This window comes from Oncorhynchus mykiss, chromosome 8, assembly GCF_057628025.1.
Source record: "Oncorhynchus mykiss isolate SJ-2025 chromosome 8, ASM5762802v1, whole genome shotgun sequence".
In the NCBI taxonomy this organism is placed as follows: Eukaryota; Metazoa; Chordata; class Actinopteri; order Salmoniformes; family Salmonidae; genus Oncorhynchus; species Oncorhynchus mykiss.
Genome location: NC_143029.1, coordinates 51813105 through 51834724, shown reverse-complemented (window position 1 = coordinate 51834724; position 21620 = coordinate 51813105). Strand labels below are relative to the sequence as shown.

The 21620-nt window shown below is 40.1% G+C and overlaps 1 protein-coding gene across 2 annotated transcripts; it reads left to right on the top strand.

Moving 5' to 3' along the window:
• Positions 1 to 879: 879 nt before the first annotated feature.
• hsd17b7 (hydroxysteroid 17-beta dehydrogenase 7) lies at positions 880 to 21429 on the top strand. 2 transcript variants are annotated; one of them, XR_016482426.1, is made up of 10 exons: positions 880 to 1318; positions 1859 to 2062; positions 3568 to 3660; positions 10817 to 10931; positions 16642 to 16836; positions 17571 to 17675; positions 17807 to 17863; positions 18349 to 18447; positions 18921 to 20609; positions 20686 to 21429. XR_016482426.1 is itself a non-coding variant. In XM_021612799.3 (9 exons), exons 1-9 carry the CDS (start codon positions 1284 to 1286, stop codon positions 19053 to 19055), a joined length of 1038 nt encoding a protein of 345 aa, XP_021468474.2. In that variant the 5' UTR covers positions 880 to 1283; the 3' UTR covers positions 19056 to 21429. The 2 variants fall into 2 exon arrangements, 1 of the variants encoding a protein (XP_021468474.2); XM_021612799.3 differs by having other exon boundaries at positions 18921 to 21429.
• The last annotated feature ends 191 nt before the right edge of the window (positions 21430 to 21620 follow it).

Genomic DNA, 21620 nt, shown 5'->3' with positions numbered 1-21620 from the left:
ATATATACATATTCATGTGATATTTGAAGCTGTCGCTCACTGATTGATTGTACAATGAACACACACATAATTTCAGTTTGTGAGTGTGTGATATGGGGGTTGGAGACATGTTTATATAAACATTATAAAGTAAAACTTTTATAAACAATGGCAACACTGCCATGTTGATCTGAGCCTTGCTGTTGGAAGACCACATTAGTATCAGACTTTCGGCTGTCGCAGATACACCTCCCCCGACCTCAGTCCTCAACTTTCGTCTACATTCAGTTGCATTCGCCTTCCCACTCAAACGCGTCCATAATTGCAAGTGGGACTCTGGCATTATATTTTGGCAAAGATGGTGGAACATTTTAAGTTAGTTCCCTTAAGCCGTTTACCATTGAAAAAAATTGCCAGTTCCAGTTTACTTAATAAGGGAATGTCTCTCCCATAGTGATAGCAGCTGGGTCTGTCTACTACTTAGTTCACTGACTTCCATTGAAACAGAAAAAACGACAGAGTAGGATGTCTCGCTTCCTCTTCCGTCTCTGCCGTTGCTGAGTTGTGACGTTTCACCACTCACCTTTTAACCCAAAATATTACAACAAATCCGCTTTGATAATTACAAATGTATGTTAAGCTAACTAAATGTATTATTGGCAGCGTTAAAATCTTATTGGTTTAAGAATTGTTCCGACTTCAAAAGCACTTGAACACAACCATATTGGACTTACAAATTTGCACTTCCCACCAGCGCATGAAAGCCTAAATAGGCCTACATACCAAGCAAAATTTAAATACAACAATCTAATGCACACTTCACAAGAATTACATGCAAGAAATTTACTTTTTTAAATTAAAAAATGCATTAGGTCAAACCAAAATGTTGCGACAAAGAAAGCATTTTGATCATAGAATAAAACACATTTTGCATTGCTTGTTCTACATTTCTATTTGAGGTCTTTAAATTGCTTTAGATCTTGATATGAAACAGCACTTGCAAAAAGATGAAAGAAAATAAAAGTGTATTTCCTCTGCCACCTCTCCTCTGTAGGCCTACAAAACTCCGCATTCGAGATTTTTTTTAATTTTGCGCTGCTGGGAACGATGATCCGCTTGGCTTTCTGTAGTTACATCTGATTGGCCGACAGTGATGTGTCGTCATCCAATCACACCATGTAGCCGTGTCTGCATAGGCTATCGTTGTGTTCATAACATCGGACCAGAATGTTCTACATCGATAGTATTATTTTCTGTTATCTTCTTAACTTTCACCAGTTTCCTACATTTGAAGAAGAGCCATCATGGAGAAAGTGATTTTAGTGACCGGTGCGAACAGGTAGGCAACGTACATTATTCAAAAATCGTCTGACTGTCACTGCAGGTAATCTTGTCTAGGCTACTTGGTGTGATTGGATAACGTTATTAATGCGATACAATTTTGCCAATGACTGCCTGTCGGAGAATTAATGTGTTTGAAAAATGTTAGGGTAAACATTTGCAACAACGTTTCAAATGAAGAACCACTTGACATATTGTGGAAAATGTAGGCTACATGTTGACAAAGTTGCTGTTAGTGGAAATACTGCCAAGTTACATTCACATGTCTCACTTGTAATGAAGCTAGTGCGGTAATAGCCAAGTTACTCTCTACTCTATCTCAAGCCAGCATGTTGTCATTTAGTCTGACAAATACATAAACTGACTATGATTCACTGATTGTCCACTGACCGTGTAATAACAGTTGACCTATGGAATTAAAATAGGCTTGTGTGTGTGTGCAATGCATGCACATGCAATACATGTGTACATGAGGGCGTTTGTGTCCTACTCCTACAGTTTGTGTCATCTCCTATCTATGACCTCTCCATCTCCACAGTGGCATCGGCCTAGCCCTGTGTGAGCGGCTGCTCTATGAGGACAGTCAGCTGCAGCTGTGTCTGGCCTGCAGGAACATGCAGAGGGCTGAGGCGGCCCGCTCCGCTCTGCTGACCTCTCACCCCGACGCCCAAATAGACCTGCTGCACCTGGATGTAGGCTCTGTCCGCTCGGTTCTCCACGCCGCCCACAAGGTCAAGGCTAGGTATAGACCATCAGACCATTACCCTGTTAACACCTCACACACATGTACACACACATACCGTACACACACTAGTGGAGGCTCCTCATAGGAGGAAGGGGAGGACCATCCTACTCAGTGAATTTCAGAAAAATGTAAAAAGTGAAACATTAAAAAAGTGATGCTTTTTAGATAAAACTATACAAAGTACATTCACGTCACCAAATAACTGACTAAAACACACTGTTTTGCAATTAAGTTTTACAGTAGCCTCAACAGCACTCTCTGGGGTAGCACCATGGTGTAGCCGAAGGACAGCTATTTTCCATCCTCCTCTGAGCACATTGACTTCGATACAAAACATTTTAGGCTCATGATTCTTACCTTCTTCCATAGACTTACACAGTAATTATGATTGGATGTCCTCCAACCTATCCAGAGCTGTTGCAGCATGAACTGTAATGTTGCCCACCAAATCAAAGGATCAGATAATTAAACTAGTACTGAAAGCATAAGCTACAGCTAGCTAGCAGTGCAGTGCAGTGAAGACAGAGAAAAACAATATTTGAACAGTTTTGAACAAATTATTTTCTTCAAAATTTGTATTAATTTATTGCCACTGGGCCCACATGTGTAACTGCTAAACTGCTTGCTGTACACTGTACTGCGTGATTGTAGCTGGTTTACTAACATGTTAGTTCTAGTAGCTATGTTGACTTTAGCTAATATAGTGACAATGATGTAGGCTGTGTGTGGTGGTTATGATATGAAGGTTTGGCTTGGTAAGGTTTTTTTGCCTAGTCACAGGCAGCTGTTGTGCACAAGTCCACAAGCGAAGGGAAAAGGTGAGAGGAGGAGAGCACTTTGAAATACCTTTCTTAAATGGAAGCAAACTGAATGAAAATGGGATGAACCTACCAGAATATTCTAGATCAGCTAGATGCAGACAAAAGTGTACAAGGTGGTATTGAATGTTTCACTGTCTGTCACCTTGATTACTACAAATTTGTCTCTAGACATGTGCACCTGCATTGGAAACTTTCATTCGTAGGCTAGGGGTTGTAGAAACCTCGTGATGGGTAAAGGGAAAATTCAAGTATCATGTAGGAGCCTAAACCTATCAATGTTACATTGAGCTGGGTGAATGGAAAATGAATGACAGTCATCCAATATGCTGTAATAGAAATAACACCATGCTCATAAAAAAAAATAAAAAAAAGAATATATATATATATGTATATATATATGTATGTATATATATATATATATATATGTATGTATGTATGTATGTGTATATATATATATATATATATATATATAAAAATAAACAGCACCGACGCTGACAAACACATCTGGATATGGGCTCTGTCCGCTAGGTGGTCTGTGCTGCCACACAGTAGAAGTAATAGTCATTACCCAGTTAACCCCTCACACATATACGTATAGACACACACACACAAATGCATACGTACTTTGCATCCTTTTCAATGTGACATCAATAAATACTTTTACTAATACTCATTTCACAGGTACAACAGACTGGACTACCTATACCTTAATGCCGGGATCATGCCAAATCCACAGATTGACATCAAAGCCTTTTTCAAGGGCCTATTTTCTAGGTAAGGTTATCGCCTTCAAGCCGTACTCTACTCAAACAACACGCACCATTTAATTTCTTGGAGTAACCTTTAATGGTTCAATGTAGCAACGGGTTCCTGGAGGAACCTTGGTGTGGCTTAGTAGGGATGTCTAACATATCTAACAATTCCCCAACAACTACCTAATACACACAAATATAAAGAGGTGAATGAGAATATGTACATATAAGTATATGGATGAGCGATGGCCGAGTGGCATAGGCAAGGTACAATAGATGGTATAAAATACAGTATATACATATGATTAATGTTGTATAACTCGTTTTTCAACCACTCCACAAATTTCTTGTTAACAAACTATAGTTTTGGCAAGTCGGTTAAGGACATCTACTCTGTGCATGACACAAGTAATTGTTCCAACAATTGTTTACAGACAGAATATTTCACTTATAATTCACTACATCACAATTCCAGTGGGTCAGAAGATGCATACAGTAAGCTGACTGTGTCATTAAACGGCTTGGAAAATTCCAGAAAATTATGTCATGACTTTAGAAGCTTCTGATAGGCTAATTGACATAATTTGAGTCAATTGGAGGTGTACCTGTGGATGTATTTCAAGGCCTACCTTGTGCCTCTTTTCTTGACATCATGGGAAAATCAAAAGAAATAAGCCAAGACCTCAGAAAAAACATTGTAGACCTCCACAAGTCTGGTTCATCCTTGGGAGCAATTGCCAAACGCCTGAAGATACCATATTCATCTGTACAACAATAGTATGCAAGTATAAACACCATGGGACCACGCAGCTGTCATACTGCTCAGAAAGGAGACGTGTTCTGTCTCCTAGAGATTAATGTCATTTGGTGCGAAAAGTGCAAATCAATCCCAGAACAACAGCAAAGGACCTTGTGAAGATGCTAGAGGAAACAGGTACAAAAGTATATATATCCACAGTAAAACGAGTCCTATATTGAAATAACCTGAAAGGTCGCTCAGCAAGGAAGAAGCCACTGCTCCAAAACCGCCATAAAAAAGCCAGACTATGGTTTGCAACTGCACATGGGGACAAAAATAGAACTGTTTGGCCACAATGACCATCGTTATGTTTGGAGGAAAAGGGGGGAGGCTTGCAAGCCGAAGAACACCATCCCAACCGTGAAGCACGGGGTGGCAGCATCATGTTATGGGGGTGCTTTGCTGCAGGAGGGACTGGTGCACTTCACAAAATAGATGGGGTCATGAGGAAGGAAAATTAGGTGGATATATTGAAGCAACATCTCAAGACATCAGTCAGGAAGTTAAAGCTTGGTCGCAAATGGGTCTTCCAAATGGGTCTTCCAAATGGACATTGACCCCAAGCATACTTCCAAAGTTGTGGAAAAATTGCTCAAGGACAACAAAGTCAAAGTATTGGAGTGGCCATCACAAAGCCCCGACCTCAATCCTATAGAAAATTTGTGGGCAGAACTGAAAAAGCGTGTGTGAGCAAGGAGGCCTACAAACCTGACTCAGTTACACCAGCTCTGTCAGGAGGAATGGGCCAAAATTCACCCAACTTATTGTGGGAAGCTCGTGGAAGGCTACCTGAAACATTTGACCCAAGTTTAACAATTTAAAGGCAATGCTACCAAATTCTAATTGAGTGTATGTAAACTTCTGACCCACTGGAAATGTGATGAAAGAAATAAAAGCTGAAATAAATAATTCTCTCTACTATTATTCTGACATTTCACATTCTTAAAATAAAGTGGTGTTCCTAACTGACCTAAGACAGGGAATTTTTACTTCGATTAAATGTCAGGAATTGTGGAAAAACTGAGTTGAAATGTATTTGGCTTTGGCGTATGTAAACTTCTGACTTCAACTGTATGTAAACATTATTAAAGTTATTGTTTTAAAGTGACACATTTATTAAAGTGGCCAGTGATTGAGTCTCAATGTAGGCAGAAGCCTCTCTGAGTTAGTGATCGCTGTTTTGCAGTCTGATGGCCTTGAGTTAGAAGCTGTTTTTCAGTCTCTCAGTCCCAGCATTGATGCACCTGTACTAGAGGTCGACGAATGAAGATTTTTAAACGCTAATACCAATTTATTGGAGGACCAAAAAAGCCGATACCGATTTAAATCGGCCTATTTCTTCTTTTTATTTACAGTGGGGCAAAAAAGTATTTAGTCAGCCACCAATTGTGCAAGTTCTCCCACTTAAAAAGATGATTGGCCTGTAATTTTCATCATAGGTACACTTCAACTATGACAGACAAAATGAGGGAAAAAAATCCAGAAAAATCACATTGTAGGATTTTTTATGAATTTATTTGCAAATTTCGGTGGAAAATAAGTTTTGGTGTAAGTATTTGGTCAATAACAAAAGTTTATCTCAAGACTTTGTCATTGCCAACAAAGGGTATATAACAGAGGTCAAACGTTTTCTGTAAATCTTCACAACGTTTTCACACACTGTTGCTAGTATTTTGGCCCACTCCTCCATGCAGATCTCCTCTAGAGCAGTGATGTTTTGGGGCTGTTGCTGGGCTACACAGACTTTCAACTCCATCCAAAGAATTTCTATGGGGTTGAGATCTGGAGACTGGCTAGGCCACTCCAGGACCTTGAAATGCTTCTTATGAAGCCACTCCTTCGTTGCCCGGGCGGTATGTTTGGGATCATTGTCATGCTGAAAGACCCAGCCACGTTTCATCTTCAATGCCCTTGCTGATGGAAGGAGGTTTTCACTCAAAATCTCACGATACATGGCCCCATTCATTCTTTCCTTTACACGGATCAGTCGTCCTGGGCCCTTTGCAGAAAAACAGCCCCAAAGCATAAAGTTTCCACCCCCATGCTTCACATTAGGTATGGTGTTCTTGGGATGCAACTCAGCATTCTTTGTCCTCCTAACACGACGAGTTGAGTTTTTACCAAAAAGTTATATTTTGGTTTCATCTGACCATATGACATTCTCCCAATCTTCTTCTGGATCATCCAAATGCTCTCTAGCAAACTTCAGACGGGCCTGGACATGTACTGGCTTAAGCAGGGGGACACGTCTGGCACTGCAGGATTTGAGTCCCTGGCGGCGTAGTGTGTTACTGATGGTAGGCTTTGTTACTTTGGTCCCAGCTCTCTGCAGGTCATTCACTAGGTCCCCCCATGTGGTTCTGGGATTTTTGCTCTGTTCTTGTGTGTTCTTGTGATCATTTTGACCCCACGGGGTGAGATCTTGCGTGGAGCCCCAGACCGAGGGAGATTACCAGTGGTCTTTTATGTCTTCCATTTCCTAATAATTGCTCCCACAGTTGATTTCGTCAAACCAAGCTGCTTACCTATTGCAGATTCAGTCTTCCCAGCCTGGTGCAGGTCTACAATTTTGTTTCTGGTGTCCTTTGACAGCTCTTTGGTCTTGGCCATAGTGGAGTTTGGAGTGTGACTGTTTGAGGTTGTGGACAGGTGTCTTTTATACTGATAAGAAGTTCAAACAGGTGCCATTAATACAGGTAACGAGCGGAGGACAGAGGAGCCTCTTAAAGAAGAAGTTACAGGTCTGTGAGAGCCAGAAATCTTGCTTGTTTGTAGGTGACCAAATACTTATTTTCCACCATAATTTGCAAATAAATTCATTAAAAATCCTACAATGTGATTTTCTGGATTCTTTTCTCATTTTGTCTGTCATAGTTGAAGTGTACCTATGATGAAAATTACAGGCCTCTCTCATCTTTTTAAGTGGGAGAACTTGCACAATTGGTGGCTGACTAAATACTTTTTTTCCCCACTGTGTGTGTGTGTGTATATATATTCATTTTCTTTAAAAAAATTATTATATATATTATTTATTTATAATAAAGACAATTACAACAATACTGAATTAACACTTTTTATTTTAACTTAATATAACACAAATACAAATCTATTTAGTCTCAAACAAATAATACACCTGTAACGTTCTGGGTGTAGTGGGTGAGAAGTCAGGCGCAGGAAGCAGAGAGTTCAGGGTAGTGCTAATTTAATGCACAAAACGGCGAACATAAGCCAACCCCACGAAAACTCAGGGCGTATAACAAAACAAACGCCCCAAACACGGGGACTTAAACTGTCCAGCAAAACCCACGAAATGGGAAACACGTAACCCACAGACGTGCACACAAGTTACACAAAACAGAAGGTCACAATAATTAATCCCGCACAAAGAACCAGGTGGGCTGGCTGACTAATAAAGCCTCACTAATTATACCCAACTCAAAACAGGTGTACTCAATAAACACATAAGGAGGGGGAGGAAAGAATCAGTGGCAGCTAGTAGGCCGGCGACGACGACCGCCGAGCGCCACCCGACCTTCGGTCGGAGTCGTGACAACAACATGTTCAATTTGATTTAAATCATGCAAAAACACAGTGTTTGAGAAGAAAGTAAAAATGCAATATGTTCCATGTAAGAAAGCTAACGTTTAAGTTCCTTGCTCAGAACATGAGAACATATGAAAGCTGGTGGTTCCTTTTAACATGAGTCTTCAATATTCCCAGTTAAGAAGTTTTAGGTTGTAGTTATTATAGGACTATTTCTCTCTATACCATTTGTATTTCATATACCTTTGACTATTGGATGTTCTTATAGGCACTATAGTATTGCCAGCCTAATCTCGGGAGTTGATAGGCTTGAAGTCATAAACAGCGCTGTGCTTCAAGCATTGCGAAGAGCCACCGGCAAACGCAGGAAAGTGCTGTTTGAATGAATGCTTACGAGCCTGCTGCTGCCTACCACAGCTCACGCAGACTGCTCTATCAAATATCAAATCATAGACTTAATTATAATTGGGGTGGCATGGTAGCCTAGTGTTTAGAGCTGAGCTACAAATCTGTCGTTCTGCCCCTGAACAGGCAGTTAACCCACTGTTCCTAGGCCGTCATTGAAAATAAGAATTTGTTCTTAACGGACTTGCCTAGTTAAATAAAGGTTAAGAAAACATTTTTAAAAATGATATAATAAACACACAGAAATACAAGCCTTAGGTCATTAATATGGTAAAATCTGGAAACGATCATTTCGAAAACAAAACATTTATTCTTTCTGTGAAATACGGAACCGTTCTGTATTTTATCGAACGGGTGGCATCCATAAGTCTAAATATTGCTGTTACAGCCTTCAATGTTATGTCATAATTATATAAAATTCTGGCAAATTAATTACTGTCTTTGTTAGGAAGAAATGGTCTTCACACAGTTCGCAGGGAGCCAGGCGGCCCAAACTGCTGCATATACCCTGACTCTGCTTGCACAGAACGCAATGGAAGTGACACAATTTCCCTAGTAAATATTGCCTGCTAACATGAATTTCTTTTAACTATATATGCAGGTTTAAAAAAAATATACTTGTGTATTGATTTTAAGAAAGGCGTTGATGTTTATGGTTCAGTACATTGGTGCAATGACAGTACTTTTTTCACGAATGCCCTTGTTAAATCATCACCCATTTGACGAAGTAGGCTGTGATTCGATGATAAATTAACAGCCACTGCGGTTTTGTAGTTTCAATGAGGCTAACAGAGGTGTATGAGTTCCTCAAGAGCCTATGCAAATCCCGACGTTGGAGTAGTTACCACTTTATAAGGTTATTTGGGCTCCCGAGTGGTGCAGCGGTCTAAGGCACTTCATCTAGAGGCATCACTGCAGACCCTGGTTCGATTCCAGGCTGTATCAAGACCGTCCGTGATTGGGAGTTCCATAGAGCGGCGCACAATTGGCCCAGCGTCATTAGGGTTTGGCTGGGGTAGGCCTTCATTGTAAATAGGAATTTGTTCTTAACTTCTCTAGGGCCAACATCCAGTGAGATTGCAGAGCTCCAAAATCTAATACAGAAATACTAATTATAAAAATTCAGAAAAGATACAACTATTTTACATAGGTTTAAAGATGAACTTCTTGTGAATCCAACCACGGTGTCAGATTAAAAAAAATATTTATGGCGAAAGCATACCTTACAATTATTTGAGAACATAGCACAGCAGACAAATAATTACAAACAGTAACCAGCCAATTAGAAGAGTTACACAAGTCAGAAATAGAGATAAAATGAATCACTTACCTTTGATGATCTTCATATGTTTGCACTCAGAAGACATTCATTTTTTCAATAATTGTTCCTTTTGTTCAATGAAGTCTCTTTATATCCGAAAACCTCTGTTTTGTTTGCACGTTTTCTTCAGTAATCCACAGGCTCAAACACAGTCACAACAGGGAGACAAGTGAGTCGTGCGCATGAAAAAGCTTTGTGACACGGCAGGGTCCACTCATTCAGACTGCTCTTACTCCCTCATTTTTCAGAATACAAGCCTGAAACAATTTCTAAAGACTGTTGACATCTAGTGGAAGGCATGGGAACTGAAATTTGAGTCCTAACTCAATGGATACTGTAATGGCATTGAATAGAAAACTACAACAACAAAAACTTCCTACTTCCTGAAGGGATTTTTCTCAGGTTTTTGCCTGCCACTGTTATACTCACATACATTATTTTAACAGTTTTGGAAACTTTAGAGTGTTTTCTATCCAAATCTATAAATTATATGCATATCCTATCTTCTGGGCCTGAGTAGAAGGCAGTTTAATTTGGGCATGCTTTTCATCCAAAATTCCAAATGCTACCCCCTACCCTAGAGAAGTTAACTGACTTGCCTAGTTAAATAAAATAAATACACGTATTACTATGTGTAATCAGCAATGTTAATATTATATTTGAATATGTAATCTGCATAAATATTAAAGGAAAGTTTAAATTTGCAGTGTAGAAACTTAACATAATGACATTTACCCTAACGGGTGGCCAAAAAGCCACACCGCCAATAAGCCACATCTCCAATCTGATAGGCTGCCATCTCTACAATAATTTATTTTAAAAGTTCAAAATGTAACCCATCATATGACAAAAAGGTTCTGGTTTTAAACTTTACACAGGGGTTCCTTGAAGATCCTTTTCAGAGGTGTTCCTCAATTAACCTTTTTGAACTGGAAAGGTTCCACCAGAACCCATAAGGTTCTTCGAGGCACCTTTACTTCTCTCACAACTAGACTCCAAGTTTCCATTTGACCCCCTGAAAAAGTTTGAACTGAACCCTTCAGATATATATGTCTAGTAAGTGTTTAGCGTTGCCCTGTGCTCTGATGTGATGTCATCTTTGTGCTTCAGCAACGTCGTCAAAATGTTTGCCACAGCAGAGGGCCTCCTGACCCAGCAGGACCATGTCAACAAAGATGGACTACAGGAAGTGTTCGCCACAAACCTGTTTGGACACTTTGTGCTGGTAAGTCACTTATCTTATTTTATCCTATCATATCGTAATGTTTCTCAACACAGAGAGGTTTGTTTCAAATGGAAACAAAGCCTGGAAATTAAAACATAAGCTAGTTAGTGCCACGTTACCTACGTAACCTGACCCGGTCCCCTGTTACAACTAAGGGATAACTAAGGGATAGGGCCTGGAGTTTTCCTTGGTCAGGTTTCATGGTCACATGGTGAGGAAAAACGTAAAGGTGGGCTGAACTCACTGATTTCGCCTCGCTTTTCCATGTCCTTAGTAAGAAATGATAGAAGCCATAACGAGAGTTGTGTTGAGGTTTTGGTATGATGTAGGTGTGTTATGTTGGTTGTGTGTTCCTCTTTACTCACCATAGTTAAAATATCCCATACAGCCACTTTACTTTCAACAAGGGATTGCATGACTAATGGATTTGCAAATGCCGGGTCATGTGCTGATGTGCTCCTAATCAATGATATATTTTTGGGGGTGCTGCAAAGTAGCGGTCTCGTAGTAGGCATGTGGGCACGATTGAAATCTAAAGCCAACCCAAGGAAAACTGTGACTTCCAGGATTCCTTAAATCTCACAACTATTTTTTGGAAAACACTGACATTATGACTCAAGTTCTCCTACTTACACTTTTTTTGTGTGTCAATTTTGGGACTACTATTGATGCCACATTGGCCATTTTCAAATAGACAAGTTGCTTTTTGACTTGGCACCTTTGTTAAAGGAAAAGCACAAAGGTATTGGAAACTTTAAAAACTCATCTACTTTTCAGAACCACAGAGAAAATGATACCCAGCTCACTGTAACAGGTAGTAAGTAACCTCTAGAGACTCATGCCATTAACTATTAAACGTTTGTTTCTATCTGGTCCATTTTGTTTCCATGCTGTACCGTCCATGCACCTTACTCTCTAGTCCCTTGGACTGGCATTAGACAGTCTCAGTGATAGGACACGACAGATGACAGGCAAGGGCTGGAATTCAATCAAACCAGGCATTCATTAGCAATGTTTACTGTCATGTACTTTTTCACAGTTCTTGGGGTAATTTCACTCATCATATTTCTTGATCCCCAATTGAAAACGTATTTTATTCATTTTCCACAAGACGCAAAGACAAAAAAAGTCCAAATTTAACCTACCATATATGAGAGAGTAATCTTACCTGTCCAGGTCTCCAGACTAACATTTTCTAAGTTTTTCAGTTTGTGACAACAGCCCATGATTTGGTCGCACACAATTATTTTGCAGCGTCACGCAATCGAAACAAATTGGTATCATTACTGGGATGGTAATAGGGCTGTGGCAGTCATTACATTTTGTCAGCCGGTGATTGCCATGCAAATAGCTGCCATCTCATGGTAATTAACCGTTAATTAACATAAACACATTTAGCATCTCCTGGCTTTCACGCATAGCCTACAAGCCATTGATGCGGACCTTGGGAACATCTACATAAAGACATTTAAGTTTAATAAATCCATTTAATATAGCCCACACCATCACAATAAATCTATTATTTATTTTAGACAGTTCTAAAGAAACATGATAAACTCAACTGCGTTTATTTTCAGCAAACTTCATGTGTAAATATTTGTATGAACATAACAAGATTCAAAAACTGAGACGTAAACTGAACAAGTTCCACAGACATGTGACTAACAGAAATTGAATAATGTGTCCCTGAACAAAGGGGGGGGGGTCAAAATCAAAAGTAATAGTCAGTATCTGGTGTGGCCACCAGCTGCATTAAGTACTGCAATGCATCTCCTCATGGACTGCACCAGATTTGCCAGTTCTTCCTGTGAGATGTTACCCCACTCTTCCACCAAGGCACCTACAAGTTCCCGGACATTTCTGGGGGAATGGCCCTAGCCCTCACCCTCCGATCCAACAGGTCCCAGACGTGCTCAATGGGATTGAGATCCGGGCTCTTCGCTGGCCATGGCAGAACACTGACATTCCTGTCTTGCAGGAAATCACGCACAGAACAAGCAGTGTGGCTGGTGGCATTGTCATGCTGGAGGGCCATGACAGCATGAGCCTGCAGGAAGGGTACCACATGAGGGAGGAGGATGTATTCCCTGTAACGCACAGTGTTGAGATTGCCTGCAATGACAACAAGCTCAGTCCGATGATGCTGTGACACACTGCCCCAGATCATGACGGACCCTCCACCTCCAAATCGATCCCACTCCAGAGTACAGGCCTCGGTGTAACGCTCATTCCTTCGACGATAAACGCGAATCCGACCATCACCCCTGGTGAGACAAAACCGCGACTCGTCAGTGAAGAGCACTTTTTGCCAGTCCTGTCTGGTCCAGCGACGGTGGGTTTGTGCCCATAGGCGACGTTGTTGGCGGTGATGTCTGGTGAGGACCTGCCTTTACAACAGGCCTAAGAGCCCTCAGTCCAGCCTCTCTCAGCCTAAAAGTTCATTTAACAGACAATATTTGCTTAGGATTCCATGGCATTATTTTATGTTATTTTATAGTATGAAGAATAGGCCTACAATTGCACATACAGTGCATTTGGAAAGTATTCAGACCCCTTGACTTTTTCCACATTTTGTTATGTTACAGCCTTATTCTAAAATAAATTAAAAAAATTAAATCCTCAACTGTGGGACCTTTTTATATAGACAGATGTTTGCCTCTCCAAATCATGCCCAGTCAATTGAATTTACCACAGGTGGACTCCAATCAAGTTGTATAAACACCTCAAGGATGATCAATGGAAACAGGATGCACCAGAGTTCAATTTCAAGTCTCATTGCAAAGGGTCTGAATACTTACGTGAAACGTATTTTTGTTTTTTTATTTTTAATACATTTGCAAACATTTCTTAAAACCTGTTTTCACTTTATCATGAAGGGGTATTGTGTGTAGATTGATGATAAACATTTTTTAAATCCATTTTAGAATAACACATTTTTGAAAAAGTCAAGCTGTCTGAATACTTTCTGAAAGCACTGTACACACACATATATACACTTTTGTATATATATATGTGGACACCCTATCAAAATAGTGGATTCGGCTATTTCAGCCACACCCGTTGCTGACAGGTACAGTGGGGCAAAAAAAATATAAAGTCAGCCACCAATTGTGCAAGTTCTCCCACTTAAAAAGATGAGAGGCCTGTAATTTTCATCAAAGGTACACTTCAACTATGACAGACAAAATGAGAAAAAAAATCCAGAAAATCACATTGTAGGATTTTTAATGAATTTATTTGCAAATTATGGTGGAAAATAAACTTTTGTTATTGACCAAATACTTATTTTCCACCATAATTTGCAAATAAATTCATTAAAAATCCTACAATGTGATTTTCTGGATTTTTTTTCTCATTTTGTCTGTCATAGTTGAAGTGTACCTATGATGAAAATTACAGGCCTCTTATCTTTTTAAGTGGGAGAACTTGCACAATTGGTGGCTGACTAAATACCTTTTTGCCCCACTGTATATAAACTAGGTTGCAGCACTCACGAATTGCCTCTGGAAGCAACGTCAGCACAAGAACTGTTTGTCAGGAGCTTCATGAAATGGGTTTCCATGGCCGATAAGCCTAAGATCACCAAGCGCAATGCCAAACGTTGGCTTGAGTGTTGTAAAGCTTGCACCATTGGATTCTGGAGCAGTGGAAAAGTGATAAATCAGCTACACCGTCTGCCAGTCCGACAGACTAATCTGGGTTTGGCGGATGCCAGGAGAACGCTACCTGCCCGAATTCATCGTGTCAACTGTAACGTTTGGTGGAGGAGGAATATGGTCTGGGGCTGTTTTTCATGGTTCGGTCTAGGCCTATAGTTCCAGTGAAGGGAAATCTTAACGCTACAGCATACAATGTCATTCTAGACAATTTGTGGCAACCGTTTCAGTATGACAATGCCCCCGTGCACAAAGTGAGGTCCAAACAGAAATGTTTTGTCGATCGGTGTGGAAGAACTTGACTGGCCTGCACAGAGCCCTGACCTCAACCCCATCGAACGCCGACTGCAAGTCTGTTTTAATCACTCAAAATCAGTGCCCGACCTCACCTATCCTCTTGTGGCTGAATGGAAACAAGTCCCTGCAGCAATGTTCCAACATGGAGGCTGTTATAGCAGCAAAGGGTTAACCAACTACATGTTACTGCCCAGGATTTTGGAAGGATATGTTCAACGAGCAGGTGTCCACATACTTTTGGTAAATGTAGTGTTCCTAAATAAATTATAAAGGGTAGGCTTCAAATAATTTCAGAGGGACTGCATACATGCGGCTATTCTGTGTTGAGTGGTTAACAAAGAAACAGTTCCTCCTAAATGCTTTATTTTGTTATTTATAGAAGTTTAGTTGTGATACAAATGTTAGGCTATGTGTTTAGATTTTTTTATACATTCTAAGGCTGTATGATGCGACTCTAATGATGTCACGCCCTGGCCACACTAAATGCTTTATTTTGTTATTTATAGAAGTTTAGTTGTGATACAAATGTTAGGCTATGTGTTTAGATTTTTTTATACATTCTAAGGCTGTATGATGCGACTCTAATGATGTCACGCCCTGGCCACAGAGAGGCTTTTTATTCTCTATTTTGGTTAGACCAGGGTGTGACTAGGGTGGGCATTCTATGTCCATTTTTCTATGTTTTGTATTTCTATGTCTTGTCCTGGTATGGTTCTCAGAACCATACTTAGGAACCCTTTTCCCCCACCTGTTTTGTGGGAAGATACTTTGTAGTTGTTCAGGGCACATAGCCCAAAGCTTCACGGTTGTTTTTTTTTGTTCTTCGTTTTGTCGGCGTCATTTTTAAATAAAGTTCAAATGTACGCTTACCATGCTGCACCTTGGTCCAGTCCTTCAGCCAGCCGTGACAAATGATAAGAGGCATAAACTCTGCTCTATTTCTTGCGCAGGCTGCACACACTTCATCAGTCTCTCATTCACAATTTGACAAGCACTTGATAATATTCACACCCATCAGACTATTCTTAATCTTTAATCTGGTCTTTACGTATAGCCTACTAATATACGCTACGGTTCAAAAGTTTGGGGTCACTTAGAAATGTCCTTGTTTTTGAAAGAAAAGCCTTTTTTTTTTGTCCATTTAAAATAACATCAAATTGATCAGTAATACAGTGTAGACATTGTTAATGTTGTAAATGACTGTTTTTCTTTAAAAAACAAGGACATTTCTAAGTGTGTTGGCATTATTTTTGATTGGAATGGCCCATAAAAAAAATGTAATCCGTAGCCTAAACATAGCAAATGGAGGTTATGTGTAGTTACGTTTTTTTAATATGCAGGCTTAGGCAGTGCGTCCATAAGACTAGGGGAAGCTAAGCTTTCCCTAAAGTAAATTGAATTAAATTGCCAAAATTATATAGCCTAATTAGCCTACGCTTGTCTATACAAAAATAAATAAAATCATTCAAAATAGGCTGCTAAAACATGATTTGGCCACATAGGCAGGCCAGGTACAGGGGCAGGATGGAGACTTTCATTACAGGAATAATGAGAATTTACTGTTTGACCAACTCATGGTTTTAGCCTCCTAAAAAATAGGACCTTTTTAGTGTACAATGTGTGGCTCGCACCAATGCGGTGTCAAAGGGTCGCAAAATGCGATTTTAAATGGTCGCAGTCTGGAGCCCAGCTGTCTCATTGGTCCAGGTTATCTGTCCCTTCAAACATTGTCATACTTTCCGTCTCTTATGTTCCAGGTCAGGGAGCTAGACTCTATCCTTTGCCAGGCTGGTCAGACCTCCCGGGTAGTGTGGACTTCGTCCAGCAATGCCAGACGCTCGGCCTTCAGTCTAGACGATGTCCAGCACAGACTGGGGACCGAGCCCTACGCGTCCTCCAAGTATGCCTCCGACCTCATCAGCCTTGCCCTCAACAGACACAAAAACAGCCAGGTGAGCCAACATGTTTACTCAGTTACACATGGCAGTATTGGGCTATGAGCCACTGGTGGGTTGTGGCAGATCCATTTTGGATCCTTGCAAGAGATGTGTACTAGGTTAGGTACACACTTATTCAGTTGCACATGGCTGTGTTTCCCTAAAGGCTTCTTCATATTCCAAATTTTGCATGTGTACGCACAGCAGTCTTCTAGAATATTGGACCGTTGGCTTACTTTTCACATTCTCAGAGCAACTCAAGCAATTTCTCCAACTGTCAACACTGTCTATTCAAATGAATAGAGGATGCGTAGCGGAGTCGCATTGGTTAGGGTTAGTTGGTTGTGGGAGGTACACGTTCGGGCTGTGCGTCCCCCACTGATGTTGGTCTCAAGAGAAGCGTAGCTATGTCACAATTGGATGCCGGACTATTGCGTCTCAGCGTCTGTGATCTACGATTTACCCTTAATCATAATTTAGGAGCAACTGGTGGGTTGTGGTGGGTCCATTCTGGGTCCTGGCCTGGTGAGAGACTGGATTGTCTATGCTAGATCCTAATGGAATTGTGAATGCTGCCCCCTCTCTTTGTTCATAATGTCAAGTTGCATGACATTTTATATTTAGTCAAACTCTACCTCAAAAGTACATGTCTCAGATAATCAATAATGATCCTTTTTTTTTTTTTTTTTTTTTTTTTACATGTATCAGATAATCAATAATGATCCTTTTTTATTTTACACGATTGACAGGGGCTGTACTCATCAGTGATTTGTCCAGGGCTGGTGATGACCAATCTTACCTATGGCATCCTCCCCTCCTTCTTCTGGACCCTCATCATGCCCATCATGTATCTTGTAAGTTGTTTTTTTACTCTTCAGTCTTCTTTTACTGTTTTGACATAATTTGTTGTGGTCTTGTGATATCATCAGAAAATCTCATATGTACAACTTGTATTGTTACTCAACATGTTTGTCTTCATGAACAGATACGAATCTTCACCAACACGTTCACACTGACACCGCACAATGGAGCTGGAGCATTGGTATGCCTCTCAGAAACCAATCTAAACAGTTCAGATATGTATTATTTACATATTAACATCTAATATTGTACATATTCATGGGCTGGTTTCCCGGGTTACAGGTCAAAAGCTGTGTCCGGGTAACCGAACGTGTATCGTCTTTTTTTATGTAATGTTACCATCAATTAACTTGTTTTTACATTCTGCATCTTTGATCTGTTTTGGCAATTATTGGATATTTTACAGCATGAGAATATTTTAAATATGAAATGAGTATTTTCTTAGTATTTTACAGTTAATTACCACTGCGTCCTTACAACAAACATTGAGGTATATTCGTAGTATTACTGCATTATCCCTCTAGCCATGCTTATCTGATTGTTTTTGTGTGTTTACCCGGAAGATGCTTTTACGGTTGAAAATGTCACTCTCAACAGCTTGAAATGTTTAGATAATACATCTGAGTCATATTTCATAATCTGATACGTCATCCTGCCTTTTAATAGCACTCGCTGTTTCTGAAAAAAACTGAGTCCCTGGATCCGAAGGCAAAGTATCACAGTTTGACGTCAGGCATGGGGAGCAACTACACGCAGCCTCGACAAGTGAGTGTCTTTCACAGTCCTCATTTAATAATATTCCCCCCCCCCCCCCCACACACACACACGCACCAAATCATATTCAAAAGACAGTAAGCAAACACGATAGAAAGCTAGGCCCCAAGATAAGCATCTGTAATATTAAAGTTGTGAACAGATTCTATATTGCTGTTTCGGTCTGATATGGTTGTTCTTGCTTTTGGGGCGGCAGGGTAGCCTAGTGGTTAAAGCAATGGGCCAGTAACCGAAAGGTTGTTAGATCGAATCCCCGAGCTGACAAGGTCTGTCGTTCTGGCCCTGAACAAGGCAGTTAACCCACCGTTCGTTCCTAGGCTGTCCTTGTAAATAAGAATTTGTTCTTAACTGACTTGCCTAGTTAAATAAAAAATTTACAGGGGTTTTAAGTCGATGTTATTTGATAGAAAAAAAAGTGTTATCTAGCCTTTTTCTCATGACTTTGGTGTTTTCTGTTTTTTTAGATGGACATCGATGACGACATGTCAGAGGCCCTGTATGTGAAACTGCTGGAAATGGAAAAATCTGCTCGTAAGAGATTGAAAGAAGAGGATGACAATAAACAAGCCTACAAAAAGTACCTCAACCAGACAGAGTAGTATTTTGTATGGCTGTTCTCCTTTACTAACTAGTTTAGGCCTAATCACACAACTTTTATTCTATAGCATATAATATATAATTTTGTTACGTTACAGCCTTATTCTAAAATGTATTAAATACATTTTTTAAAATCTCAGCAATCTACACCACAATGACAAAGTGAAAAAATATTTTTTGAATTGTTTGCAAATGTATTAAACAATAAAAACGAATAACTTATTTACATAAGTATTCAGACCCTTTGCTATGTGACTCAAAATTGAGCTCCAGTGCATCCTGTTTCCATTGATCATCCTTGAGATTTCTACAACTTGATTGAAGTCTGCCTGTGGTAAATTAAATTGATTGGTCTTGATTTGGAAAGGCAAACACCTGTCTATATAAGGTCCCACAGTTGACAGTGCATGTCAGAGCAAAAACCAAGCCACAAGATTAAAGGAATTGTCTGTAGAGCTCCGAGACAGGATTGTGTCAAGGCACAGATCTGGGGAAGGGTACCAAAACATTTCTGCAGCATTGAAGGTCCCCAAGAACACAGTGGCCTCCATAATTCTTAAATAGAAAAAGTTTGAAACCACCAAGACTCTTCCTAGAGCTGGCTGCCCGGCCAAACTGAGCAATAGGGGGAGAATGGCCTTGGTCAGGGAGGTGACCAAGAACCTGATGGTCACTCTGACAGAGCTCCAGAGCTCCTCTGTGGAGATGGGAGAAACTTCCAGAAGGACAACCATCTATGCAGCACTCCACCAATCAGGCCTTGATGGTAGAGTGCCCAGAAGGAAGCCACTCCTCAGTAAAAGGCACATGACAGCCTGCTTTATGTTTGCCAAATGTCACCTAAAGACTCTCAGAACATGAGAAACATGATTCTCTGGTCTGATGAAACTAAAATTGAACTCTGTGGCCTGAATGCCAAGCGTTATGTCTGGATGAACCCGATCAAATATCTCTGGAGAGACCTGAAAATAGCCGTGCAGCAATGCTCCCCATCCAACTTGACAGAGCTTGAGAGGATCTGAACAGAGGAATTGTAGAAACTCCCCAAATACAGATGTGCAAAGCTTGTAGCGTCATACCCAAGAAGACTCGAGGCTGTAATTTCTGCCAAAGGTGCATCAACAAAGTACTGACTAAAGGGTCTGAATACTTATGTAAATGTGATATTTTAATTAGCAAAAAAAATCTAAAAACCTGTTTTTGCTTGGTGATTAGGGGGAATTGTGTGTAGATTGAGGGGAAAAAACAATTTTAATAAATTTTAGAATAAGGCTGTAACCGAACAAAATGTGGAAAAAGTCAAGGGGTCTGAATACTTTCCGAAAACACTGTATATAAACAAAACTGTTTTATTCAGTGTGTTTTACTCCGTGTGAATGAAGAGAAATGGTATTCTCTGTATAAGTTGACCATAGCCATGAGGGACTAGTAGTGGTTTGAATAATGTCTCTCTATTTGAGTGAATACTCTATAGAATCATCTGTTTCCATTTTCAATAGCCTCCCTAGTTGAGTAGAGGTTTCCCCATTTTCAATAGCCTCCCTAGTTGAGTAGAGGTTTCCCCATTTTGAATAGCCTCCCTAGTTGAGTAGAGGTTTCCCCATTTTCAATAGCCTCCCTAGTTGAGTAGAGGTTTCCCCATTTTCAATAGCCTCCCTAGTTGAGTAGAGGTTTCCCCATTTCCAAGCACTTCATCATTTGATCTTGGTTAGTGTACGCTAGCTAGGCTAAATGAGTGCTGTTCCTTTTGTGACTATGACAGGAACATGTACAGTAGGCACTCAAGTAGATTAAAATATGGTTGAAAGAATATATTAAAACAGAGACTTGCAACTTGAATACTGAAATCCACTGAAAATACTGGAACACTAAATCAAATGCTAAAACTGAAACTGATACACCTGAAATGGTTCATGGACATTTGTTAATGTCTCAGAAACAAGCCTGTACATTCCTGCTGCTAACTCAATGAGCTAAATGTGATAGACTGTCAAGAGCGTTTGTGAATTATTAAGCACAAATAGCAATAACTGACCAGAACTAGGCAAAGCACTCCTTTGTGTTTGCTTGGTAAGATGAAGAGTTGTGAGCCTTTGAACTTTTATTGAAATGAAACATTTCTTTGTATTATTTATGTGTCGCTTGTTTGAATGAAAGGTTGATTGACGCCACCACTCTTCAAGCTAATGCTGACTTTGGTTCAATTTCGGACGTGTTCTTATCTGCAGTGCCTTTAGAAACTTTTCCCACATGTTGTTGTGTTACAGCCTGAATTTAAAAATGACTAAATTGAGATAGTGTCACACAATACCCTATAATGTCAAAGTGGAATTATGTTTATAGAAATGTTTACAAATGAATAAAAAATGAAAAGCTGGAATGTCTCGAGTCAGTAAGTATTCAACCCCTTGCTTTAGAAGTCACTTACTTCATCTCTGTACCCCACACATTCAGTCGAGCAGTGAATTTCAAACAGATTGAACCACAAAGACCAGGGAGGTTTTTGAAAGCCTCGCAAAGAAGGACACCTATTGGTAGATGGGTACAAAAAACAGACATTGCATATC

Excerpts from the sequence above, each read along its gene's own strand:
- hsd17b7 (XM_021612799.3), top strand. The coding sequence starts at position 1,284 with ATGGAGAAAGTGATTTTAGTGACCGGTGCGAACAG. Across the intron at positions 10,932-16,641 it reads TGTTTGGACACTTTGTGCTG|GTCAGGGAGCTAGACTCTAT; the intron begins GTAAGTCACTTA and ends CTTATGTTCCAG. Across the intron at positions 17,676-17,806 it reads TCATGCCCATCATGTATCTT|ATACGAATCTTCACCAACAC; the intron begins GTAAGTTGTTTT and ends CTTCATGAACAG.